At 38.2% G+C, this 27889-nt stretch overlaps 1 protein-coding gene across 3 annotated transcripts in view; it reads left to right on the forward strand.

Moving 5' to 3' along the window:
- The window catches only part of EXTL3 (exostosin like glycosyltransferase 3), a 122085-nt gene that overhangs the window by 52776 nt on the left and 41420 nt on the right, over window positions 1-27889 (forward strand). For all 3 annotated transcript variants that reach the window (XM_087437380.1, XM_087437379.1, XM_014789907.2), the window contains exons 2-3: window positions 23405-23496; window positions 25090-27718. In XM_087437380.1, the coding sequence (XP_087293506.1) occupies window positions 25571-27718 (2148 nt within the window). In that variant the 5' untranslated portion in view covers window positions 23405-23496; window positions 25090-25570. The remainder of the gene's footprint in view (window positions 1-23404; window positions 23497-25089; window positions 27719-27889) is intronic.

Below are 27889 nucleotides of genomic sequence, written 5' to 3' on the forward strand. Positions count from 1 at the left end.
TGTGCACTAATTTCTGCTGGATATTAAGTTTAGCTCAGAAGACTTCTGTTAACATTTATTTCCATTTTATTTTTGTTTCCTCTTAATTTTCAGTAATCGTTTCTTTTGAAAATCTGTAATGAAAAGGTAATTAAGAGGAAAGAAAGGATTTTTCGTGCATTTTTAGGTTCCATGAACATAGTGGAGCTCAGGCAGACAGTTTGAGAACTCAAGAAGGACAGAAGTAGGCTTGCCTATAAGCGTGCTCCTTTCCTGCCTGAACCAGTCCCACACTCCTTGTATACTTGGAATTTTTCAAATCTCTTTGGTGATGTTACTAGGTGGAAAAGAAGCAGGATTAAAAATTTTGTGATCTTGAGTAGGTAAGAGGACTATGGAGACTCCATTTAGTGACATATTTACCTCTCCTACACTTAGGCTATAGTGTTCAGTGTAGTATTTTAATCACATGCACCAAAATGACCCATTAAAATCCCAGGGGTGGAGCCATGGGAAGATGAACTATGCCTCAGCATTCAGCCACCTCTGTGGTTTGTAACCTGAGAGTACTTTTACAGAAAATTAGGCAAACTTTTTCTGTAAAGGGCAAAATAGTAACTGTTTTAGCAGCTATTCAGCTCTGCTGTTGTAGAGCGAAAGCAGCATATATGTAATACATAATGGTACAGTGCATCCGCACAATCAGACATACGTACAATCCATAACTCAATGAGCAGGGTTGTGTCCCAGTGTAACTTTACTTACAAAACAGGCCACTGGCTGTAGTTTGCCAGTGCTTGCCCTAGGGATCACCCCCTCACACACGTCAGGACTTCAGTATATTTCCTCCATTTGACTGTGCCTAGTACCTTTTAGACTGGTCAGTGATGTTAATGATTAACATCCTGGTTGTTTGCTTTGTTGACTGTTTTCTCTGTTATCTTATCCTCTTATATTGTCATTATTTTAACCTTCTTCTCTGACTTTGTTTTAAACATTTTTTCAACAAATATTTGATTCGCTGAGGGAGGAATAAAAAAATGCATTAAACTGGAATGATGCCCTTAGCCTGTATAATAAGAGAGATAAGACATACATAAATACATTATGATGGTAGATTACAATAATGTTCTAAATTACTATAGTTCTTTGCCATCATATAGTACGTGCATATATTTTTTTCTCACATCGATTTTGATCTTTACAGCAACTCTGAGGGATAGGAGGCTAAATGTTACAATAGTCCTTTTTTTGAGGGAAAAGGAGGATAGGAAAGAAAACAGACTTGGGGTGGCTTAGTTATTTGACCAAGGCCAGATGTAGTAAGAGGCAGAATTCTTGAACTGGCCAATAATATTTACTGACCCTTCCCCATTTGAATACGTACAATGATGGGTACCTCCCTGGGCAGCCCATTCTAATTTGTAGACTAGTTTTTAGGAGGCTTTTCCTTATTGAGCTGCAGTTTGCCTCTCTGTGATTGTCACCTTTTAGGGCTATATAGAACAAGTATATTCCTATTCCCTATGACATTTCTTCAGATGTTGGAAGACAGCCGTCATGTTTCCCCAAGACTTGAGTTGCAGACTGGTGCACATGGATCAAATAAGGCCTGTGTACATATCATTTGGCTGTTCAGCTTACACAAAAACTTAAATTGGGAGCCAACTTTTAGAAATGGGAAGATTTCACATAAAAATCTCTATTTCTGGCTTTTCTTGAGAAAAAATTAGAGGATTCGGTGATATCAGATCAGAGCTTACATTTCTGATGGCAGTGATCTCTGTAAGATGGTAAATATACTCACCATTTTGCTCAAGTCTCTACCTGCCGGCTTCACTCATTTACTTCACTGTACATGGTGTCTGTAGTCGTTGAGATTGCCATCGCTTTCCTAGGTCTTCCATTGCACAGGCTGAATATTCCCATTCCCTTCAGATGTTTTTTATTTGGCAGTTTCAAATCCCCTCACCAACTTCTTAGTCCTCTGCCCTCCATTTACTTTGTTAATGTCCCGCTTAAAGTATGGCACTCAGCACAGAATTCTGTATTCAGTGTATAGTGTTGTCTGACAGTGTACAGAGAGCAACCGTTACTCCTTCATTTTTGACACTATCCTTTGTTTAAAAAACAACAAGAAAACAAGGTGATAGTTTTTTTTGCTAAGCAGTCATATATTCTTGACTCCCTGAAATTATAATCAGCTGAAATCACAACTCTGTGTGTGTGCGTGCTATTACTAAACTAAATCATTTCCATGTAGTTTTGGGATCTAAGTGCTGAACTTTGCCTTTATCTCTCTTAAATTTCATCTGCTTAGATATCCCAAACTGATAAAATCTTTTTGTATCCTGGGTTTTTTCCCAACCTTGACTTACTCTTCCCAGCATGACTTCTTTTCTTTATTTCTGAAGTAGAGCTGTAAAATATAAAAGCACTGTGGCTTAGAATGGAGAAAATAGTTGATGAGGACCCTAACTATTATTAATGGATTCAATGGAAAATTAAGGGGGGCCTTAAAAGAAAGCATTATGCTAGAAATCTTGGAAGTGAAACATAAGTAGGTCTTGGAAATAGCCTTGCTGCCTTCAGTTGATATGTTGGTAATATTTGTCTCCCCCCCCCCCCAAAGTATGTATGTGCTTTCTGTGTGCCTGGCAGTTGCAAGTCACTGGGTCCTAGACTCTAAAAGGATCTTTGAGGTCATCTAGTCCAACCCTTTAATTTATGAGTTAAAAAAGTATAAGGAGGGGCCGGTCCAATGGCGTAGTGGTTAAGTTCCTGTGCTCTGCTTGGGTGGCCCAGGGTTTACAGGTTCGGATCCTGGAACCGGGCCTATGCACCGCTTATCAAGTCATGCTGTGGCGGTGTCCTGTATAAAGTACAGGAAGATGGGCATGGATGTTAGCCCAGGGCTGATCTTCCTCAACAAAAAGAGGAGGATTGGCAGTGGATGTTAGCCCAGGGCTAATCTTCCTCACACACACGCACACACACACACACACACACACACACACAAAAGGATAAGGAGCGTATGAGTCAAGAAGAGCAGGAATTGTGAAGTTAGGGGACCTGATGGATCAGAAAGATGGTAATGATAAAGGGACCGCAAAACTGGAGTCTCAAGTTGAATTCACTCATGAAGGGTGAAGTAGGATGCGTGGGTCGTAAAGCTGATTATTATGTATGGCTTAGCAACCATGTACTTCAGTTTTCTGTGTCATTTAGGAAGGCCTAGGACACTAATGATAACAATTGTATGCCTCCACACCTTAAAATTAAAATCATGTTTTCTTGAGAAACCGATAACGTAGAGAAATTAGTTTACATACTAGGCACTATCAATTTGACTTTTCCAGGAAGATACTTTAGCAGAATCCATCTGAAGACCTTATTCACCCCTGGCCCCACCCCCATGTAGTGGAGTCTGTATTTTGCCACTTAACATTATGTTGTGAACATTTTCCCTTTTTATTTAAAATGATTGAAAAGCTTATTGACAGCATGATAGTCATATTAATGACATAGATTTGTCATACTTTTTTTTAATTTTTATTTTTTTGTGAGGAAGATCGGCCCTGAGCTAACCTCTGCCAATCCTCCTCCCTTTTTTTTTTTTTTTTTTTTTTTTGCTGAGGAAGACTGGCCCTGGGCTAACATCTATGCCCCTCTTCCTCTACTTTATATGGGACGCCACCACAGCATGGCTTGACAAGCGGTGCGTTGGTGTACGCCTGGGATCAGACCCGGTCAACCTGGGGCCACCGCAGCGGAGCGCGCATGCTTAACCACTTGCCCCACCGGGCAGCCCCTGGATTTGTCATTTATATTTCACCTTGCTCCCAATCTTGGACATTTAATTTATATATTTTTTTGCTATTATAAAGAATGCTGTGGTGATTAAATCTTTATAATACAAATCTTTGTTCACATAGAATACATACCTAGAAAGTGAAGTTGCTGAGTCGAAGATGTGAACATTTTAAAGACTTTTGTTAAAATGGGAAATTACTGTTTGGTTTACGTTCCTACTAATACAATATAAGAGTATCTGTCACACTGTAGCTGCCAGCATAGTACAGAGATGTACTGTATTAAGTGGTATACTTGGTAATGTTTTAGTGTGAACATTCTTTAAATTTTTTTTTTTTAATTTTATTTATTTATTTATTTTTCCCCAAAGCCCCAGTGGATAGTTGTATGTCATAGCTGCACATCCTTCTAGTTGCTGTATGTGGGACGTGGCCTCAGCATGGCCGGAGAAGCAGTGCGTCAGTGCGCGCGCAGGATCCGAACCTGGGCCGCTGGCAGCGGAGCGCACACAATTAACCGCTAAGCCACGGGGCCGGCCCATCATTCTTGAAGTTAAATCTTTTTTCTCATTCTTGATTCTTTCTTAAGAATAATTTCTGAAAGTGGAATTGTAGGGTCAAAGAATAGGCACAGTTTCAGGGCTTTTATTACTTACTGCCAAGTTGTGGTCTAGAAAGGTGTGCCAGTTTTCACTCCCAGCAGCAGACTGTGGGGATGTTACCCTTGTTCCTGTTTAGCACCAGGTATTATAATTTTACAATTCTGTGCTGATTTATTGGTGGAAAGTGTCACTTTTTCTCGTTTTAAATGTATGTTTTTTTGATTGCTAGGGTGATTAAACATTTAAAGTGTTTAATCATTTGGGCCCCGACTTTTTGTGTAACTTCCTATTTCCTTTGACTGCTGTTGTATTGCCTATACCTCCATTAATGTCACGTTGCAGATGCTTCCCTCAGGCTTTTCATTGAATCTAAACTTTTTTTCTTGTAAATATATATAAGCCTTTGATTCTTATGTAGTTGAACTTTGCTTTTATGGATTCCGCTTTTCTTTGGATTTCTATAAAAGTGGCTGTACTTATCTTGAGATGAAATTACAGGTATGGGGGCCGGCCTGGTAGCCTAGTGGTTAAGTGTGTGTGCTCAGCTGCGGAGGCCCAGGGTTCTGATCCTGGGCGACGCACTGCTTGTCAAGCCTTGCTGTGGCAGCGTCCCACATAAAGTGGAGGAAGAGGGGAAGGAAATTAGCCCTGGGCCAGTCTTCCTCAGCAAAAAAGAGGAGGATTGGCAACAGATGTTAGCTCAGGGCTGATCTTGCTCACAAAAAAAATAAAAGAAATTATATGTATGTTTTCCTTTTGTTCTTTTTGTAGTTTCATTTATTATAATTATCTGTTGAATCCATCTGGAACTTATTTTTGGATTTGGTTTGTCATACGGGAATCTGACTTTATTTTTTTCCAAAAAGCCAATTGTCACGTTATTTATTGAAAAATCTAGTGTGGTGTACTTTAAAGTGACTGCAGCAAGATATTTTTTTTAATTACAAAAGTAATACATGCTTACTATAAAGTGAGTGAAGACAAAATGAGTCTTTTAAGGAAACAAATAGTAAACATGTGAGTAGCAGGGTACATGTCAGACAGACCTGGATTTGTTTCTGTTGCTTGCTGTATGGCCTTGAACAAGTTACCTAAGCTCAGTGATTCGCACTTGTTTACCTGTAAAGTAGAAATAACAATACCTACCCCCAGATGGTTGATATGAGGATGAAATAAGATCATATGTGTAAAGTGTGTTATCTAGAGTACATTGTAAATATAAATAACTATAGTTATAAAAAGTGAAAGGTCCCCCCTACTCCCCACGTCTTCCAAAGGTGTATGATGTAGTCTGTAGACTTCCTACATGAATAAGGTATACTGCCGTTTGTCGTAGTTGTCTATAATTACATTGATTCAGATGTCATCAATCTGAATGGGAATTGTCATCAGTTCTTTGTTAGACCAATGGTTTTGAGTTAGAGTTGTATGCTCCATGTTAAAATTCACTTGGGAGCCTTGTCAAACTACAGGAGTCTGGGCCCCATACTTAGGAATTCTGATTCAGTTAATGTTAGGTGGGCCTGGGTTTATCATTTGAAAAAATTCTCAGGTGAGTTGTGAATCTGATTTGTAACCCCGCTTAAAAGCTGGTGAGACAATATGATTTTGATTTGTGGAATGTTATCAAACTGGTGGAAAGGGAAACAGATATAGGAAATGGTCTAAGTTTCAAGTTGAAGACTTATCCTAGGAGTTGAGAGTTCTGGGTTCAGGTTTATTGCTGACTATACAGCTGACCTGGGTGAATCAAGAATCTTAGTTTACTTATTAATACCTATATGCAATTGAGCAATGGAAGGAATGCTTATTACTTATTGATGAGTTCCTTTTGTGTATTTTGTGATTCGTCTGCTGGTGGCATTTGTGGAATATCTTTGGACTTGGAAATCTGCCCTTGAGCCCAAAGAATACTTGTTTTCCCCTTTTTAAAAGCCCTCTATAAGGGTGGCTCAGCTCTGTGGTTCTCTGTCGTACTCTGGACTTGGTATGTCAGCGTGCAACCAGTTTTTCTCACCTGATTTTGATTTTTAATTGCTCACAACTTTCTATTTCTCTTATTTTATACCCAGGTTAAGTTTATCTAGTAAATGAACTACTGTTCATTTGTTGTATAGTGGAAAACACAGGGCCTTGATCTCCTTTAACTTGTGATTTGTCCACATTCAGTTCTTACAAGTCATTCTTTATCTACAGTTACCTTCCCTGGAAAGTGCCTTTTGTTACTTTGAACAATTGAAGCGAGAAGTCAGAAGTTTAACACTGATCAATGCCTTCAAAATCCTAAGGGAAAATTATTTTTAACTTAGATTTCTATATCTAATTAAATGATTAATCATGTCTGAGGTACAATAAAGACATTTTGAAGACAAAAAAATCTTAACAATAGTGATAGTATTGGGAAATTTGTTTTAGTGCTTATTACCGTACTTCCTCAGTTTTGAACTAGGTACTACCTTGCCATAACAGGCTGTTTGTCATGGCAGGAAATCAGGAAATGATGTTCTTTTGGGTTGTTAGTATTTAAAAATAAAACAGAACCTCTGAATATTGCTTTCAACAACCTTACTGAAATGCTTTCCTGTACAGAACTATCTTTACCCTAATGTGAAGGGCTTGTGGTGCTGGCAATAACAGCAATAATGTGCAAACAGTTCTGTAGAACTTGCACCTGGATTGTAATGGAATTCTGCCTGCTTGATGGGCCAATTTTAACTTAAATGAAGAAGAGAAAATAGTACTACATGCACGGATGCACAGCTAGGTCATGGGTACACTGGCAAAGATATTTTGCTCTGAGTATATTGTTTTCTTGTTTAGCAGGTAAATAAATATGAATATAGTATTGGCTTTAGGTTCTGGAGTAATGTTAACCTTAAAAATAAAATAGCCAGTTATTTTACCAACAAAATGAGTTTATTTGGGAATAGCAGAGGAATTGCAATTCAGGAAATGCAAACTATGGGGACCCATAGGCAAGTCCAGAGAACAAAGGAGAGGGGCTTGCTTTTATAGAGGAAAGGAGGAAGTTGGGAGAGGCTGTTTTGAACAGAAGAACATTGGAGGAGAGCTAAAGTTCAAACTTCTCATTGGCTGAATAGTGGTTTCTCATTGGCTGGGCTGTTGCTGGGTAAGGAGAAAATTCTTCTTTCTTTCTGTTGGGGTGGCAAAGCAAGCTTCTTTCTGTTGGAGGTGAAAGGTAAGTCTCTTTCTGTTTAGTGTCTGCAGATGGCAAGGAGTGGTAGTGTGTGAGAGCTCCCATCTCAGGGCGTCTTGACTCCAATTTAAATGAGATTTCCTTTATTCATTTTCACAGTAGTATTACCATGTGTCTTAATTATAATTAATCATTATCCATGGTTATAGTAAAGCAGTAGTAATATGGATAATTTAAAAATAATTTACATGTGATATGCATGTGCACCTGTGTTCCTTGAGTTAATGGTATAGGCAGTTTCCCATAATGGTTAAGACATTGAGAGTGTGGGCCATAGAGTTAGAGTTGCTTTGATTTGAATCCAAGTTTTAGTCAATATGGCTGACCTTGGGCAAATTACCTAACCTCTGTGCTTTGGTTTCCTCATGTATAAATGGGAATAATAGTAGTACCTCTTTCATAGGATTGTTGTGAAGATTAAGTATTTAAGGAACGTAATAGGTTTAACCTGGCACACAGTAAACATTCAATAAATGTTAGCTGTTATTATAATTATTTAAAATATTAAAGTCAGTTGAACGTTGCATTTGGGAACGTCAGGCAAGTGTCTAGCTTCTCTGTTACTTGCCCCATTCTCCTTTCATACCTTTCAGATGTAATGCATAATAACAGCCCAGATTGAACCAGCTATTCCCTTCTTTCCTCCCTTCTGCTTTCTTTCTTCCGTTGAATGTTTTACTTTAGTTCAGGTTTTTTGTTTTTTTTTTTTTGGTATGAAGAAAATTATACCACTTTATTGACAGGCATTAAAGAAGACCTAAATAAACAGAGAGATATCCCAAATCCATGATAGGAATTTTCAATATCAGAATGTTTTAGTTTTAAAAGTCGAGTCAGTAGGATGGTTGTTATATCAACAAACTCTTGAAAGCAAGGTCCTGATCATAGGTAATATCCCTGCTGATAATTAAAGAGTTTGCCATTGTGATAAGGACTGTTAGAAGAGAAGACGCTGCAAAGAACAGGAGATAATAGAGAGCATTGGTATGTTGAGGTATAGGAGTGAGAAGATGGATGGGGAATACAAGTACATGCAGAATTCTGAATTGAAACTCTGTGCCCCACCTAAACTTCTCAGCTCACCTCTTAGACTTTTGAATTGAGTTATTTACCATTTCAGGTTTCCAGGGCTTGAAATACAGCTTGCTTCAAGCCCTCACGTGAGTGGCTAGCAGATCAGGATTTCTACTTTCTGTTTATCAGCAAAAACTTTTGATTAGGGAAAGAGTAAAAAGTGGGGCATTGGCCGTGATCTGAATGATAAATCTCTAGCTATATACAGTATTTTGAAAATTTTTTTCCCCTCTTTGCTGGTAGAAGACACTGACTACTACAACCTCCTTATACTTGTAGGAGATGTACCCTTCCTGCCATTGGAACATTTAGGTGTGGATGTCTATGTTGCTGACCATTGGAAAAGAGATATCAAGGAGGGAGGTCAAAGTTAGAGAAGTGAATTTGAGAGTCATCCAGTTGGGGAGCTAGTTGAAGCTAATTGGCAAGCTCTAGTTAGTAAAGACAGAGAAAGAGAGGACAAAGGACAAACCCATGAGGAACAACTGTAAGGAGTAGTGAAAGGAAGCAGAGAAAGAGCTGTTGGAATGGAGAACCAGGAGAATGGACAAGTAAAAAATATAAAATACAAAGTAACTTAACCTGAGATATGGGGGGAAGTGAGAATGGCAAAACACTTTGATAGGAGAAATAAAGGAAGGTGTGAATAAATGGAGAGAATTTTCATGCTTCTGGATAAGAGTAACTATATTAAAATAACACTTCCTTGATTAAACCAACACTTCCCTACTTAAATGTAATATAATTTAATTCTTTTTATGTATTACTGAATTCTGTTCACGAATATCTTTTTAAGCATTTTTTGCCTATTTTCATGAGAGATATTTGTAGTTTTCTTTTTTGGTCCCGTCTTTGTCTGGTTTTAGTATCAGGATAATGCTAGGTTTATAAAATGAACTGAGAAGTGTTCCCTCCTCTGAAAGAGATTATGTGGAATAGGTGTTTTTTCTTTAAACATTTAGTAGAATTCTCCAGTGAAAGCATCCAGGGCTGGAGATTTCTTCTTTGGAAGTTCTAAAATTATGAAGTAGATTTATTTAATAGTTATGGGACTAATTATCTATTTCATATTGGGTGAGTTGTGGTAGTTTGTGTTTTTTAAGGAATTGGTCCATTTCATTTAAATTGTCAAATTTATGTGTGTAAAAGTTGCTCATAGTCCAACCTTATTATGTTTTTGATGTCTGCAGAAACTGTAGTGATATCCCTATTTCATTCCTGGTGTTGGGAATTTATATCTTTTTCTCTTTTTTTCTTTGTCAGTCTGGCCCAAATTCTTGACAAATCTCTTTGTTTTATTGCTTTTTCTCTTTTGTTTTCCTGTTTTTGATTTCATTGATTCCTGCTCTTTAGTATTTTCTTTTCTTCTCCTTACTTTGGGTTTATTTTGTTATTTTTCTAGGCTCTTGAAGTAAGAGCTTAGGTTATTGATTTGAGACTTTCCTTCTTTCCTAGTATAAGCATTTCATGTATAGATTTTCTTATCAGCACTGTTTTAGCTGTGTCCCACGAATTTCTTAATCTGTAATATCTTATTTAATCCCCACAATAACCTTGGAGGTAGGTAGGGATTTTCAAAATCACGTTATGGAGGAAATTATGTAACATTCCTAAATTCTCAAAGCTGTGCTAAGTTTTGAGCCAGATAGTCTACCTGCAAGTCAAGCCTCCTCCTAACTGTGAAATTCTCTCTTTTATTTTCCTTAAACCAAAACTATATAGGCTCTAAATCTCAAACTTGATTGAGAATGAAAATGTAAACTAAAACTTGCAACTAGTATCATTATTTATTGAGCAGTGACCTGGTACCCAGAAGAATGTAGCGTTCTGTAGAGGAATTTCAAATGTCAACCTACAGAAACAGAAACCAGTTTAAGAGGCAAGTGTCTATTTGGGATCAAAGAATTGCCATTCAGGAGCACAGATTCAGGTAGAAACTTTTGCAAATAGGATCCTGCTTGGGAGTAAAAGGGGCTTTTAAAGGCAAAGAAGGGAGGTTGTGTTACAAAGAATTTTAATTGGAGTTGGAGGCAGAGAGCTAGTCTTGGCTAAACATTGATTGACTATTGATTCCATCATCAGCAAGTCTGCAATCCTCAGTCTTGGTGATCAGGATGTCTGTTCTGCTGATTTCTCAAACATTTGCTTGTAAAACAGTTGCCATTTTGGCCCAGTCCACGGTTGAAGACAGCAAGGCAGTTGCTCTGGAAAGGCATTTCCGACTCCATTTTAAAATGGCTCCACTAAAGTCAATTTTGACATTTCCCCCTTTTGTTTGAGATCTTTCTTTGAAAGCATTGCTGATCAACCATTTGAAAGCATTGCTGATTGACTATTGGAAAGCATTGCTGATTCGGCATCAAAGTATTGTTGGTCCCGCATCGCCAGGAAGGCTCATTCCTAGTATGTCATGTCCCATGTAGGAGGGAAGGTGGTTTCCTTAGGAGCCTTAGGCCACGTTTAAGCAACAAGAGTGCCAGAGCAGAGAAAAGCCTTACCATCAAGTTCGTTTAAGAGCAAACATTGTCTGTAGTTCCTCGAAGTTTCTCAGATGCAGCTTCATAAGCCTTAGCAACAATTTTAAAGCACTGAATGGTGTTTTTATAACATCAAGCCATGCAGAGGAGACACAAGTTTTATGACAGGGAGAATTCCTGTATCATACACAAAATGCTAAGTTCAAATTTGAGAATAGATCTAAACCAGAAGGCAATTTCTGAGGGTAGCTAGCTAAAAAGATCGAAGAACTATGGGATGTCAGTGGGCACTGCATTAACCATCTGGCTAGTGCTCAAATTCTGTCTAGTTCTGCTGTTACTTTGCCAGAGGTGTTTATCCAAGTACAAGAGATATTTACAACAGCTACAAATGTTACCTCTTAAATCTCTGGAGGTTTCATTGGTTAAGCAAAAAGTTCTAGACACTTAACACGAGGAATTAGGGGAGGAATGGTGGAGAGATTGGTAATTAAATGTACTAAAGGATTCTCTAGATTCATGTATAGAACAAGGCTTCTGATGACAAACCTGATGGTCAGAAAGGTTCCCCTTTTTGTAATAGATTGGAAGATGCAGATAAAAGTATTGTCTTTCCAAGAAAGAGGGAGAAAATAAGGTAAGAAGCAACAGCGAGTAAAAGTTGTACAGGCCAGGTCCGGCTCTCTGGGGAAAGCTGTCTGCCTCAGATCTTGGCTGCTTCTCTTCCTAGTCAATTTGGTTTGGAGGCCTCCAGCATTTGTATAGGACCAGATGTCAGGTGGAGTCTTGTTTAGCTGAGAGGTGAAGTGCCCTTTAGTTCTGCAGCAGTGTCAGTGGTTAGGACCACTTGGTAAGGTCCTTTCCATTGGAGCTCAAGGGCTCTCTTCCTCTGATGATGCTTCCAGAATACCCAGTCACCAGGCTCTAGACTGTAACCAACAGAATCCTTTAAATTGGAATCTAAGAAAGCTTCTTTAACCTGTTGATGATAGGCTTGAGTATAAGACATTAGAGACTTACAGTAACTGGTCACACCAGCATAAGACAAGAAGGGATCAGCAGAAGGTTATATACCAATAGACATTGATCTGCTGGTGACTCTCACGTGGAGTGAGTTTATGTTTTCCAAAGGGGGCACTGTGAACAGTCGATAAGACCAAAGGCAATACCTTAGGCCAGGGGAGTCCAGTCTACAGGTATATAATAAAACCTCAAAGACAGTTAACAGTACTGGAATCTAATATCTGTGAAGGTGTAAGCATATTTCTTCTCTCTACAATTAACCTCAATTTTTTTTTTTTTTACCAAAGATAATCACAGTAAAGCTTATTTGTTTATATTAAAAACTTGGCCAAATTATTTATATAAGTGAAAATAAGAATACTCAATAAGAATTTCTGAATTCTGGAGGGATCTGGTAGGGAGAAAAAGTAAATGTTTCATCGTTGTTTACAAAGGTATATCTTACCAAATTGTTGAAACCTTAAGAGAAAAGATTTCTTTAAATCTAGAAAAAGAAAACATTAGAACATCCGCCTCAGTTCATGTAGTCCCATGTAACTAATATTTGTTCTTGATCTTTTGTTAGCAGTTTTACGAAGCCATCAGTCTCTCCATTAGAGTTCTGTAATTTCTTACCCAGTTCAATTTTATGTCTGAAAGTTTATCAGAAACTATATTCTAGAGTAAGTGTCAGAGTCCTTTCCATGAATCTTTTTGATATCAAAGTTCATTTACTTAATTAAATTCATTCCAATCTTAGCCAGCTTGACGATGCACGAAACTCTTTTCTCAGGATTCCTCCTCCACAAATCTTCCATAACTTTCTTTTTTACATTCAGAATTTGTCATTTTTTCTTTCCCATAATCAATTTTACTTTAGGACAGATTTACTTTCTTAACAGAAATATGTCCATTTTTTATACCTTCTTTTACTGAAAACATACATTTTCTCATAGCATAAATTTTTTAATGTGGCACAAGATATGTTTACTAATAGACCCAAACATCTTTTAGTTTTTCTATAGTAAGCAAAAAGTAGATAAACCTGTTTAGTAATTAATGTCTAATATTTTAACTGATTTGGAAATTATCTAGATACTCAATAATTTCTATCATTTAACTTAATTTAGCAAAACTCTGTTTCAAGTTACCAAAAGATTTTGAAGTTATTTTTAAGTTAACACATAGTTAAAAAGTTCACCTAAAAACCTTTTATTTGACTTACATCTGTTAAGTTTATTTGTTCCCAATACTTACGTTTAGATTACCTACAAAAACTTCTTGAGACATTAGACAAAATCAGCCATCAGTTTTTTTTGCTGCCAACTTTCGTAACAGAGAACCTGAATTTGTATGACTTTCAGTAAACCTAGGTAGAACAGAAGATTTATTTTTAATGCTGATAACTCTAAAGATATGCCTATTTTAATTTAACCAACAAACTTAAATTAGCTTTAATACCAAATATTTTCCTAGATCATGTGATTTTGAAATTCATTTGGGTTCGTTATGTTTTTGAGAGTGTACTCAATTTATATAGTGCTTGTTTGTTTTTAAGCCAATTAAAGAGAGCTCTCTTATAAATTAGTCTTGATAATACCATCCGGATGTAGAAAAATATCACATATTTATAACATACCTGTGTAGACACATGCATCAATACACAGATGCAAACAGAGATCTTACAGCCTCGTTTTACATTTTCCTTCGAGTTTTGGGCAACGGTGCTTCTGTAGCAGTCTGCATCTCCAAAAGCTGCTTTCCTCCCTCTTTTTTTTTCCTTCAGTGTTAGGAATCAAGGATGATCTACATAATAGTTCCCAGAGAGGTTACAAGCTTTTTGAGATAAACAGGGGAGGTTAGTTGCTTATCAAGGACTGACATACCTATCCAATTACATTATTCTTCATTTGTTTCTTTCTCTCAGGGTATATAGCTTTATTTTAGCTTAGGGGGGAAAGTCTAAAGAAAATTCCTACCAGGCTCTGACTATTAGCTTCCAATTTGGCCAAGTTTCTGATCATAAGTTACTAAATCCTTTCAGATACCTTGTCAGGTTTCAGCCAGGCAAACAGTAAATATTTCTGGCAATATTGAACAACTCCACTAATTTTAATTTTAGTTTCCCCTTGACTGTTTAAGGGAATAACGTAGCAGGTTACCAGAAAATCTCTCGGTCTTGTTAACTCTGGGAGGGGCCCATATGGGGTGCTTCTTCAAAGGTAGTAGATATGGGGGTGTCTGTAACGCCATTAACTTAATGGACTTTTGTATAGTCTTTTAGGTACCTCTCATATCTTAACTTTTCATTAGCTTTTTGCAATGAAACTTTCAATAAGGCTATTTTGGAATTTTGAAGCCTTTGCTTTTAAGGGTATTTCTTAAATGATCTTATCTAATTGATATGTTCTTTCTCATAGTCAATGTAATTCCCCCTGAGGGCTGGTAGCAGTTTGGTAAGACCCTAGCTGCAAATGGAGTTTAACTCCCATTTCTGCCCAGCCATATCTGGCTGCAAATGGGGTGTAACCCACATTTCTATCTGACCATATTTTGGCACCCTCAACCTGACGGTTACCAAGCCAAGCTCTCAGGACACAAAACAAGCTTAGTAAGATTTTGCTGTTCTTTGTAAATATTTACAGTTTCTGGACCGTAGCTTTTAAGCAGGTGTGCTGGAACGTGGCCTGCTTGATTCTTTAGAAGTTAAAGATTACATTCAATTTGTCTGGTCTGCGGTTCTCAAATCTAGTGGGCAAAAAGACAAATTTTGGAAGTTCAAAGGAGCCCCAAAGTGGCCACTGTAATTTTAAATCATCTTTTGTATTATCGGTCCACTGAGACAGAAATTTATAAGAGGAAAGACTGTAGATCTTAAATATAAACCCAGCTGAATTTCTGAGGGAGGAACTTCTCAATTCCCATGTTAAAGCACGGCCTGACAAAGAGATACCAGTTGCAAGCCCCAGATTGTTACCTGTGCTTCTGACCTACTGACCACTGCTATTTGGACAAATGACATTAAAGACAGAATTTGAGTACTCACCAGATAGGGAATAAACGCTTCCAGACGGCAACAGCTATGAGCTGCCATGACCCAGCTCAAACAGAGAAACCCTTCCAGATGGCGATAGCTGTGAGCCAGCTTGGAGACAATTGTCTCCTGGTTAGTCCACCCCAGATTGGGCTATTGTTGCAGAATCCCAAAGAAAGGCAATGACCTCAACCAAAAGGGAGGGAGGTCAGAATCTGAGAGGACCCACAGTTGGAGGAGCCAATGGAGCTGTCCATGGAAACAGTGAGCACACAGTGGGACTTGTGTTGGTACCACACCCACTTCCAGGGGACGCAAGGCTGTGGAAGATGAGAGCGCTTCAGGCCCCGCTTTCTGACAGCATATGTCAACCTACAAAAACAGAAACCAGTTTAAGAGGCAAGCATTTATTTGGGGTCAAAGAATTGCAATTCGGGGAGCACACATTCAAATAGAAACCCAAATAGTGTCCCACTAGAGAATAAAAGTCGGGGGCTTTTAAAGGCAAAGAAGGGAGGTTGTATTAAAAAGAATTTTCCTTGGAATTGGAGGCAGAGAGCTAGTTTTGGCTAAACATTGATTGTTGATTCTGTCTTCAGCAAGTCCATAATCATCAGTGTTTATGATCAGGATGTCTGTTCTGCTGCTGATTTCTCAAACAATTGCATGTAAAACAATTGCTGTTTTGGCCCAGTCCGTGGTTCAAGACAACAAGGCAGTTACTCTGGAAAGGCATCTCCGACACCATTTTAAAATGGCTCCACTAAAGTCAATTTTGACATAAAAGTGGTGAGAAAAATAGTTTCTTTCTGTAAGGAGTTTTTTAATCTAGCTGGAGAGAAGTAAATTACTTAAACTAATAAACAGTTGATTAAGTTTTGAATCCTCTGTTACTGAGTACAGTGGGAGTTTAGAGAGTTGAGAAATCCCAGTGTAGTTGGAGAAAACTTTGTGAAAGCGGTAGACTTTAAAATGGCCCCAGAGAATAAGTGGATAAATGGAAAAAAGGAAGAATGCCATTCCAAGTGTCTGACTGAGTTTGTTGGGGAAGTGAGATGGGGAAGATTGGAGAAAGAGCACAACTTGAACCAGCTCATTCTTTGCATTGAGATAGTACTTGCAAGATTCATGATTTGAACATATGTTGAATAGTTTAGGGTGGATAGGTAGAGCAAATCTTGATTATAGAGGATCTTGAAAGTAAGGTAGAAGGGTGATATGAGCAGGGGACTAATGTGATAGAAAAAGTTTTAAAAATAGAAAAATTGTCAAAACACGTGAACTTACAGTGCATGAAAAGAGAAATATAGATACTCAATGAACAAAAATTGTTCTACCTCTAATACTAAAGAAAAGTAAATTAAAACAATAGAATGACATTTTATTTATTAAACTGTCAGGTTTTTAAAAAATGGCCTTCAGTTGGATTAGTTAGGTTAATTAATGCTTAACTATAGCAACAGACTCTGATATCTTAGTGGCTTAACATAACAAAGCTTTATTTCTTGCTCATTTCACAGTTTGATATGGGTCAAGTGGCTTTCCTTAGTGGCTCTCCTCCGATGGTGACTCAGGGATCTGGGTTGCTTCTGTCTTGCCACTTCATAGTTTTAGAGTTTTTTGCTTTCAGTCTCTCAGGTGGTAGGAGGAAGAAAGAATCCATACCTGTTCTTAAGTGCCTGGTACTGGAAATGACAAAGTACTTCCATTCACATTCCCTTTGGCAAGACCTAGTCTCATGGCTTCAACCAAACTGTAAGGCAGAATGGGAAATGTAGGGGAACAAATAGAAACTTGGTGAGTAATAACCCTTTCTTTCACACTGTAATTGGCGAACTGTCGGGAAATGGATGCTCTCTGTATTGCTGGTGGGAGGATAAATGATCATCCTTCTAGTAGACAGTAATTTAAAATGGTAAGATATTCTTGCTCTGATGCAGCAATTTCATGTTAAAAAATTCTTTCTAAGGAAATAACCATCGATGTATGCAAAGATAGCTGCAAGAATAGCTGCTATAGCATTGACTATGATAATGAAAAATTGGAATCAACTTAAATGTGTAACAAAAGAGAATTGGTTAAATAAATTATGGTCTTTCTGTATTGGGGGATGATATTTGGCTATTAATGATCATGTAGAAAAATGTCTAATGATGTGGGACATTAGACTTTTCCTGATATAAATGTAAAAAATCAGATTACAAAAAAAAATATGATATCCCATTTTTGTAAGCATGTTTATTCATGCATAGACAAAAGACTGGAAGAGGTTTCTGGTTTTTGCAAAATAGCAGACTAGATAAATATAAAAAACTCCTGCTACAAAATGTGTATTGCACTCTCAAGAAAGAAAAGTAAATCCTCATTAAAATAAAAAAGTGGGATGGGGGCAGGGGAGGTTGGGGATTGAAAAACATCTGATGAGCAGTCTGATGCTTCAGGCTCTTAAGGTGTTTGCCAGTCTTAGTAACTTGAATTTTAGTGTCCACGGAGACAAGAGAAGAAGCCTTGGACCTGTGAATATCAGAATTGAGATACCAGATAAGAGTATAGATCTTCAAAGGGCTGAATTTTTACTAAAGGAGTAGATAGACTTGAAAAAATCTGCCTGTGCGCACACAGAGATGTTTCTCTTAGCATGCATCCTGGATTGGTTGGGGAAGGGAATGTCTGCTGAGAATTCACGACCATGAGTTTCCCTTCATATAGGTTTTGTGTTCAAATTTACAGTACCTGTGGGGTCTGGGAGAATCTCTACATTGAGAATTGACATAAAAAGTGGTCTAAGGCTGATAATATGACAAAAGTATCTAGAAAACACAAACTGTTCTAGAGGGACATATCCTCAACCCAGACCACATAGATTTCCCAGAAATAAAGCACTACCAAAAATGAACTCAATACAGAATTATAAAGTTTGTGAGGAAACAATCCACCATTCCTCTCTGAGCAAGAATCAGCAGATAGCACAGACTAAACACATGAAGAGAAGGAATAGAGAACATGAGAAAGAATAAGTGCTATCATTAAAAAAATGCAAGTAGAAAAATGAGCCAGTCGAACTTCTGGAAGTGTAAAATAGTCATTGAAATTAAAACCCGTTGGGTAGGATAAAAAGCAGCTTAAACACAGAAGAGAGAATCAATGAACTAGATCAGGAGTTGGCAGCCTGTGGCTTGTAGGGTAAATCTGGGCTGTGGCTTGTTTTTAAGTACAGCTTGCATAGTAAGAATGGTTTTTAATTTTTAAAGAGTTGTATTAAAAAAGACAAAAGAAAATATTCTGCATAGACTGTATGTGGCTCCCAAAGCCTAGAATATTTACTCTCTAGCTCTTTACTGAAAAAATTTCCTGACTCCTAAACTGGATAGATCTGAGGGAATTTCTAGAAGGTAGCACAAAGGACAAAGAGAGAAAATATAAAAAATATAAAAGAGAGGTTTAAAGACATGGAGAATGGAATGAGGAGGTCTGACATACGTCTAGTCATCTAATAGGAGTTTAAGAAGGAGAGAATGAGGGACAGTCAATATTCAAAGAAATAATGGCTGAGAATTTTCTAGGTTAGTGAAAGACATTAATCTTAAGAATTGGAAAGTTCAGTGAGTATTGAGCATTCCTAAAATTCCACATGTAGATATATGCGGAACTCAAAGATGAAAAGATCTTAAATACAACCAGAATGAAAGGTCAGATTATCCACATGATACGACAATTAGATTGATGTTTCTCTTCTTAACAGCAACGATGGAATCCAGAGGATTCTTCATTGTTGGTGGAAAAGAATTGTTAACCTAGAATTATATATCCAGCTAGATCATTATTCAAGATTTAGGGTGAAATAAAGTGTTTTCACATAAAAACAGAGTTTACCACCAAGAGACTCTTACTGAAGGAACTACTTAAGGAAAAAGGAAACAACCAGAGGAAGGAATGAAATACAAAAAGAAATGGAATTCTGAGTAAGGAAATTGGAAAATATGTGGGTGAATCTAAATAAGCATGAATTCTATTAATAATAATAAGGGAAAATATTGAGAGCATAAAAACAAGGTGGAGCTAAAATATCCATCAATAATGACATAAAAGTCAAGAGATAGGTCATCAGAGATAAAGATCTTTTATTAATTGAGAAGAGGGAGGAAATATCAGAGATAATGTTAAACTTGCGACTTACATCAAGAATGCATGTTACATGTTACGGATAACCACTGAAGAAGATAAATTGAATATGTGACTTCCAGACTGGTACAGGGTTAAAAAAAAAAAATGGTATAAAAAACTTGATCAGCTGCACAGAAGTCAGGAAAGAGGTGAGGAGCATAGAAAAAAAAAAGATCAAAAGCACAAAATAAGATTGTTAGAAGTAAATCTTAATGTATAACAATAAGTGTAAGTGGATCAAATGCTATAGTTTAAAGACAAAGATTGTTATATTGGATTTTTATTAAAAAAATCATGTTCTTAAATATTTATAAGAGGTACATAAAACACAAGGATATGGAATGTTTGCTAGAAAAAGAATGGAAAAAGTTAAAGTAGGCAAATATTAACTAAGAGCTGAGTGGCTGAAAAGGTGGAAGCAACCAAGTGTCCATCAACAGATGAATGGATAAACAAAATGGTGGTATGTACATGCAATGGAATATTATTCGGCCATAAAAAGGAATGAAGTTCTGCTACCTGCTACAACATAGATGGACCTTGAAACATTATAAATCAGCCAGTCACATAAGGACAAGTATTGTATGATTGAATATCTAGAGACAGAAAGTAAATTAGAGGTTACCAGGGGCTGGAGGGAGAGGGAAATGGAGAGTTACTGCTTACTGGTTAGAGTTTCTGTTTGGGATGATGAAAAAGTTTTGGAAATAGTGATGATGGTTGTACAACATAGTGAATGTAATTAATGCTGCTGAGTTGTACTCCTAAAAGTGGTTAAGATGGCAAGTTTTATGTTATATGTATTTTACCACAATAAAATTTTTTTAAAAAGCTGAGTGACTGATATTAATATTAACCAGAGTAAACTTTAAGGCAAAAAGTATTTGTAGAGATAGTGAAGTTCTCTACATAATTATATTTACTCTGCCTGACAGAAAAAATATACCATCTCTTGGGACAATTTTATTTACTCCAGTGTCTATGGTTCTTTTAAACACAATATCTAGCACACAATAAAAAGTTATAAGATTGCGAAGAAGCAGATAAATATGACCCATGATCAAGAGCAAAAAAATAATAAATAGAATCAAATCCAGAGGTGGCCCAGATGTTGGAATTAGCAGATAAGGAATTTAATTCTTATAAATATGCTAAAGAAAATGGAGGAAAAGATGGAAAAAATGAATAGGTGGAGAATTTCAGTAGAGAGATGGAACCTCTTAAAAAGGCCTAATGGCCGTTCTAGAACTGAAAAATATAATGCCTGAAATTAAGAATTTATTGGATGGAATTAACAGTAGACTAGATATAGCAAAAGAATGGTTTGGTGAACTCAAAGATAGGTCCATTGAAATTATTCAAACTGAAGCACTATTAGATGAAATAAAAAATATTAATTTAGAGTAATACACAGGATAAATTGATGGGGAATGTGAGATTAGGCATTATGATTTGTTATGGTCCAGTACTAGGGTGAAGGCAGTAGAATAAAAGGAAGGGATACATATAAATATTATTGTAAATTATTATTATTATTATAAATATATTACCATAATTATTATTATTATAAAAAAGAATGGATACAGTTTGGCACAAGATCTGATGTGGATGTTTAAGCAGTTAGAGGAATTAAAAATAACTCTAAGACTTGTAGCCAGTAGCCTGCTGTATGCCAGATGCTGTGCAGGGTATTTTTTATTCAGTATCTCTAATTTTTGTAACAATCCTGAACATGAGTGTTGTTACCTTTATACCGATGAAAAAAAGCGTGGCTCAGAATGGTTAAGTGACCATCTAATAGCTTATAAAGCTGGGATTTGATCCAGATCTAGCTGTACTGTCCTGTATATCACACTGTTTCTAGCTTGTAAGACTGGACGAATGTAGTATCATGGGCAGAAGTGACAGTTATTAGAAAGAGGAAGTATTTGGAATCCTGAAGTGACCATGATATACCCTATGAGAGGTAATCCCCTGGGAGTTGGAAATACTGATCTACTAGTGCAAAGCAGAAAGGCTAGGGTTGGACTAGTAGCTTTGGGGGTTAAAGCCATTTTAGTGGATGGATTCATTACCAGATTATGTTGAAAACCTTGGGGAGCATTTTCTATGAGGTAGGAGGAAGACTGGGTACCAGCAAAGTAGAAAGGGAGAATAAGTCAGGGAAATAGGTGGAATACCAGAAAGCATGGTTTCATGGGAAATCAAGGGAAAAGCTGAGAATTTGTAGAATGAGGAAGTGATCAGTGATATAATTAGTTTAATTAACAGATATTTATAGAACACTTACAGTGTGCCAGACACTTTGCTGAGTACTGGTGATATAGCAGTGATCCAAGAAAGGTTCCTATCCTCAAGGATCAGGTTTTGTCGGGGAAGCTAAGTAATAAATAAATAAATGAAAAAATACTATGAAGGAAATCAATAGGTCAGTGCCAGGAAGTGTCAGGGGGTAAGAAAGGCTACTTTAAATGGGACTATCATGAAAGTTAAGATCTGAAAGATGAGAAAGAGCCACCTGGAGAAAAGCCTGGGGAAGAGCATTTGAGACTAAAAGAACAGCAAGTGTAAAGGTTCTGAGGCAGTAAAGAGCTTGGTGTAGTTGAGGAGTTGAAAGGAGGCCAGTGTAGCTAAAGTGGAGTGAGCAAAAACAGTGACGGCAAATGAGATTAGAAAGCTGGTGAGGAGCTAGTTATGAAGCGCCTGGCAGTACAATGGGAAGCCATTGAAAATTTTTAAGGAGGGGAGAGACATGGTCTAATTCATGTTTTAAAAAGATGATTCTGGGGCCAGCCTAGTGGCACAAGCGGTTAAGTGCGTGCGCTCCGCTTCAGCGGCCCGGGGTTCGCAGGTTCGGATCCTGGGCACGCACTGATGCACTGCTTGGTAAGCCATGCTGTGGCAGCGTCCCATGTAAAGTAGAGGAAGGTGGGCACGGATGTTAGCTCAGGGCCACTCTTCTTCAAGAAAAAATGGGAGGATTGGCACCGGATGTTAGCTCAGGGCTAGTCCTCGTCACACACACACAAAAAAGATGATTCTGGTTGCTGTGTGTAGAATGCATTGTAGGGGCAGGCTGACAAATTAGTCATTCAATCCTGTGGCAGATGACTGAGAATTAATAAGGCAGGTATATTGTATTTGGAGTAAAAATCTCTGGAGATTGCTCCTTGTGAATGTTTGAGTGGCATTTATTTCTAGATCCTGGTACCTTCATTGTCATTTTCCAGAGAATGACAGAAGAGATTCTGAGGGTTTTCTTTTTTGTGTGTGTGCTTGAAATAATTTAATTAGCTGTTTAGGAAAGAAAGTTCATGATGTTGGACATTGGTGACACTTTTGCTTTCTTCCAGTAAAAGAGATGGAACTTGATGGGGATACGTTTTTCTGAATCATTGTTGAATTATTAGTTTCCATGAGAATATTTGTTTCTGTTCCCAACTCTGTTCACATATAAGTTGGTAGCACTAGCAATATTAGATTAAGTATAGTCAGTCTCCAGATGACTTTTTAAAAACATTTGTTTAGCCTCTGTGTCATATATTTTTGAGTTTTTAATAAGAAAAGTTTCAAACATATATAAAAACAAAGAACATAGTATAATAAACGCTCATGTATCCCCATCATTCAGTGTCAACAACAGTTAGCTCATGGCTAATCTTCTTTCATCTATACCTCCAAATACTGCTCACCACTCTCATTCTGTTTATTTTTAAGCAAATTCCAAATAAGTTGTTTCCTCTTTAAATATCTACATTTTAGTGTTTTGGTTTATTCTGTCTTAGAGCACATAAATAGGTAACCATATATCTGGATGGTTTTCCTTCGCCAGTACCTTCGAGTTTATGTCTGTTGTCCCAGTGTGTTTATTAATAGTACCTCTTTTCACTTAAAAGAGTGTCTGTGTTTGGACATTAAATTCTGTTGTCACCTTATAGACATAAGGGAAGCCTTTTCCTAGTGGACAGTAAATAATTTCTTTAATAGCACCTTCAGTTTTGAATATTTTTCTAATAGCGCGTCACTTTTCTGTTTTCTATCAGGAGAGCAAGCCATGGAGTTCACTATTTCAAGAATTGTATACTGAAGTATAAAGCGGCGTGAGTCAGAGAAAGGAAGGATCCTGAAACATATGGTAAGGAGGGAATGAATCAGCTGGATTGCCTTGATTATGCCTTCCTTTTTTTGCTCCACTCCATTCTTTCTTTGTTATGATTCAATCGTAAGTACAGAGAATATTCTTTTGAAAACAAAAAGAGAGATTTTAACATTTGAGTTAATAGGATAATGCTTTAGAAATATTAACCTACATTCTTTGGGATGTTTGGTCAGCTGTTAATTATCAAAGTTTAGATCATCCAAATTTAGGCTTTTCCACGATTGATATTTTTTGCTTTTTGTTGTCCTTATCTCTTGCTCTACTTACTCAAGCTTTTTCAGGACACTGTCGTCAACTTTTTATTTTATTTAAAGGGAGAGAAGACTCTATCAAACCTTTAACAATTGTATGTCTTTGACAAAAGTAGAAGCTAGAGACAGTGAATGAGCATCTGTGAAGTACTACTTATTTTGTACTGCCTTGTAGTGGTACCCTTGCTGTTTATTTATATCTTATCTCTTTGGCTAAAGGAAATTCCATATGAGGTCAAGGATTATTTTACATTCTACATTCTCCCACTTAGCATGTCTTAGGCATGTTAAGAGTATGGTAAATACTTTTTGAAGGAAATGAATGAAAGAAATTGAGATTACTCTTTGGCACAGAATATTATGAATTCAATTCTGGATATGTTGAGTTTTAGGTGAAAGCCAAGTGAAAAGCTTTTGTAGTCTGTGATAGTAAAGTGTGGTAAGAGAACAGGACTGGGAATGTTGTTTCAAGATTTATTAGCCTAAAGTACCCTCACATCCTCTATCCTTTATTTTCATAGCAACAAAATTTATTGTTATCTCCATGCACTTATCTCCGTTTTGGGAGATTAGGAATCTGAGGCGTAAGGTCTGATAGCAAATCTGTCTTCAAAGGATAAGAAATAATGCCCCTCATTTCTAAGTATAGTGTTCTTTCTAAAAGACCAAGTTACTATTTATATTTTAAGAAGGAGCACATGATGTCTGCTAACAGAAGATAAATGAGAAGCAAACTGGGAAATACATTTTGTCTCTGGATTACTGCCTCTACTACTGGGTAAAAATCAAAAGAGTTCTCTTCAACTCTTTTCAACACTGAATATAACAAATTGAGCTTCTCACAGATTCTTTTTGTTTTTAAGTAGTTCAAAAGGAGACTTTCATGTTAGGAATGAACATAGCTATTAAGGCTGGATAGGAAGGTGTTTCTCTTCCTCTAAAGATGATGCCTAAATATGGAATAAAAATAGTTGCAAACATCTTTGCCCTCTGTTAAATGTAGTTGATCATCATTTTGTAGGGTTCTAATGCTGCTCTATATCCAGTTAAATAGGAAGAAGGTGTGTGTGTGTGTGTGTGTGTGTGTAAAAACTGAAGCTGTTTTTGGACACTTATCCATTTCTTATTAAGCACAAGTCAAATATCCATACCAGACAAAACCTACATAGGACTTGAAATGTTCTGTGAGACACACATCAATGTTCCAACCATTGTTCCATCTTATAAGATTTAAGCATTTTCTAGAAATGTACTAGGGGAGGGCAGGGTTGTTAAACATAATCTCTTCAAGACTGACATGGTTCTCTTTCTTTTGCAGACCTGATTGTTGGCAATGACATCGTTAAGAGGCTGGCATTCATTTCTGTTTTAACCATCTACTTTATAACTGTGGATAGTAACTATGCATATTTGTGGGTCAGCAAAACCAAGGAACAAGAGCTATGGCAGTTGAAAAAGTCTGTCTAATTCCAGGGTATTTTTCCTGGGTTTCATCATCAGGGACCTCCTCCCTTTCATCTCATCAGCAATGTGGTACCTTCTACTGTTTGATAAAGATTAAAGACATGTTCTTTGGTCAACAACCAGAACTTAAAATCTGCTGGAATAGGGTCAGAGACCATTTCAATTACAGCTGAGGAAAATGAAATTTCCATTCTATTTGGTGCCTTGTGCAGGGAGCACACTAACTGTTACGGAAACGTGTGAGTGAAAAGAGATTGAGTTTTGTCTAACAGAAACTCATGGTTATGGCGAGTGACCCAACGTGATCAGAGGGGGCAAGAACCACAGAGGAACTCATGACGGGCTATACCATGTTGCGGAATGGGGGAGTGGGGAATGGAGGTCAAACCTGTATGTTACGATGGTCCAACCGTATCCGACTCACATGGCTCAGTTTTACGCTCTTCATCATTCTGGTTTTCTTCCCCCTCATTGCTCACTATTATCTCACCACTCTGGATGAGGCCGATGAGGCAGGCAAGCGGATTTTTGGCCCACGGGCTGGTAATGAGCTATGCGAAGTAAAGCATGTGCTGGATCTTTGCCGAATTCGAGAGTCTGTAAGTGAAGAGCTCTTGCAACTGGAAGCCAAGCGGCAAGAGCTGAACAGTGAAATTGCCAAGCTGAATCTGAAGATTGAAGCCTGTAAGAAGAGTATTGAGAATGCCAAGCAGGACCTGCTTCAGCTTAAGAATGTCATTAGCCAGACTGAGCATTCTTACAAAGAGCTGATGGCCCAAAATCAGCCCAAACTTTCTCTGCCCATCCGATTGCTCCCAGAGAAGGATGATGCTGGCCTTCCTCCCCCAAAGGTCATATGGGGTTGCCGGCTGCACAATTGTTTTGATTATTCTCGTTGCCCTCTCACCTCTGGTTTTCCAGTCTATGTTTATGACAGTGACCAGTTTGTCTTTGGCAGCTACCTGGATCCCTTGGTCAAGCAAGCTTTTCAGGCTACAGCACGAGCCAATGTTTATGTTACAGAAAATGCGGACATTGCCTGCCTTTATGTGATATTAGTGGGAGAAATGCAGGAGCCAGTAGTGCTGCGGCCTGCTGAACTTGAGAAGCAGTTGTATTCTCTACCACATTGGCGGACAGATGGACACAACCACGTTATCATTAATCTGTCACGGAAGTCAGATACACAGAATTTACTATATAATGTCAGCACAGGCCGTGCCATGGTGGCCCAGTCCACTTTCTATTCTGCCCAGTACAGACCTGGCTTTGACTTGGTAGTATCGCCACTAGTCCATGCCATGTCAGAGCCCAACTTCATGGAAATCCCACCACAGGTGCCAGTTAAGCGGAAATATCTCTTCACCTTCCAGGGTGAGAAGATTGAGTCACTGAGATCCAGCCTTCAGGAGGCCCGCTCCTTTGAAGAAGAAATGGAGGGTGACCCTCCAGCTGACTATGACGATCGTATCATTGCCACCCTAAAGGCTGTACAGGATAGCAAGCTAGATCAGGTCCTGGTAGAATTTACCTGCAAAAACCAGCCTAAACCCAGTCTGCCTACTGAGTGGGCACTGTGTGGGGAGCGGGAAGACCGCTTAGAATTACTGAAGCTCTCCACCTTTGCCCTCATTATCACTCCTGGGGACCCTCACTTGGTTATTTCATCTGGGTGTGCAACACGGCTCTTTGAAGCCCTGGAAGTCGGTGCTGTCCCAGTTGTGCTGGGGGAGCAAGTACAGCTTCCTTACCAGGACATGCTGCAGTGGAATGAGGCAGCCCTGGTGGTGCCCAAGCCACGTGTTACAGAGGTTCACTTCCTGTTACGAAGTCTCTCGGATAGTGACCTACTGGCTATGAGGCGGCAAGGCCGCTTTCTCTGGGAGACTTACTTCTCGACTGCTGACAGTATTTTTAATACCGTGCTGGCTATGGTTAGGACTCGCATACAGATCCCAGCTGCACCCATCCGGGAAGAGGCAGCAGCTGAGATCCCCCATCGGTCAGGCAAGGCGGCTGGAACTGATCCCAACATGGCTGACAACGGGGACCTGGACCTGGGGCCGGTAGAAACGGAGCCACCTTATGCCTCACCAAAATACCTCCGCAACTTTACTTTGACTGTCACTGACTTTTACCGCAGCTGGAACTCGGCTCCAGGGCCTTTCCATCTTTTCCCCCACACACCCTTTGACCCTGTGTTGCCCTCAGAGGCCAAATTCTTGGGCTCAGGGACTGGATTTCGGCCTATTGGTGGTGGATCTGGGGGTTCTGGCAAGGAGTTTCAGGCAGCACTTGGAGGCAATGTTCCACGAGAGCAGTTCACGGTAGTGATGTTGACTTATGAGCGGGAGGAAGTGCTTATGAACTCTTTAGAGAGATTGAATGGCCTCCCTTACCTGAATAAGGTAGTGGTGGTGTGGAATTCTCCCAAGCTACCATCAGAGGACCTTCTGTGGCCTGACATTGGCGTCCCCATCATGGTAATAGAAAAATGAGTTTCATTGCATGAGATACTATTACACTCTTAATCTCTTTTCCATATATATATATGTATGTGTGTGTATATATGGATGTATATATATACACACACATACTTTTTTTTTAACCTATACAGAATCTTTCCCTATGAAATTTCTGCTTGTTTCTTTTTC

Source organism: Ceratotherium simum, chromosome 12, assembly GCF_057802395.1.
Source record: "Ceratotherium simum simum isolate JZ-2026a chromosome 12, ASM5780239v1, whole genome shotgun sequence".
Lineage (NCBI taxonomy): Eukaryota > Metazoa > Chordata > Mammalia > Perissodactyla > Rhinocerotidae > Ceratotherium > Ceratotherium simum.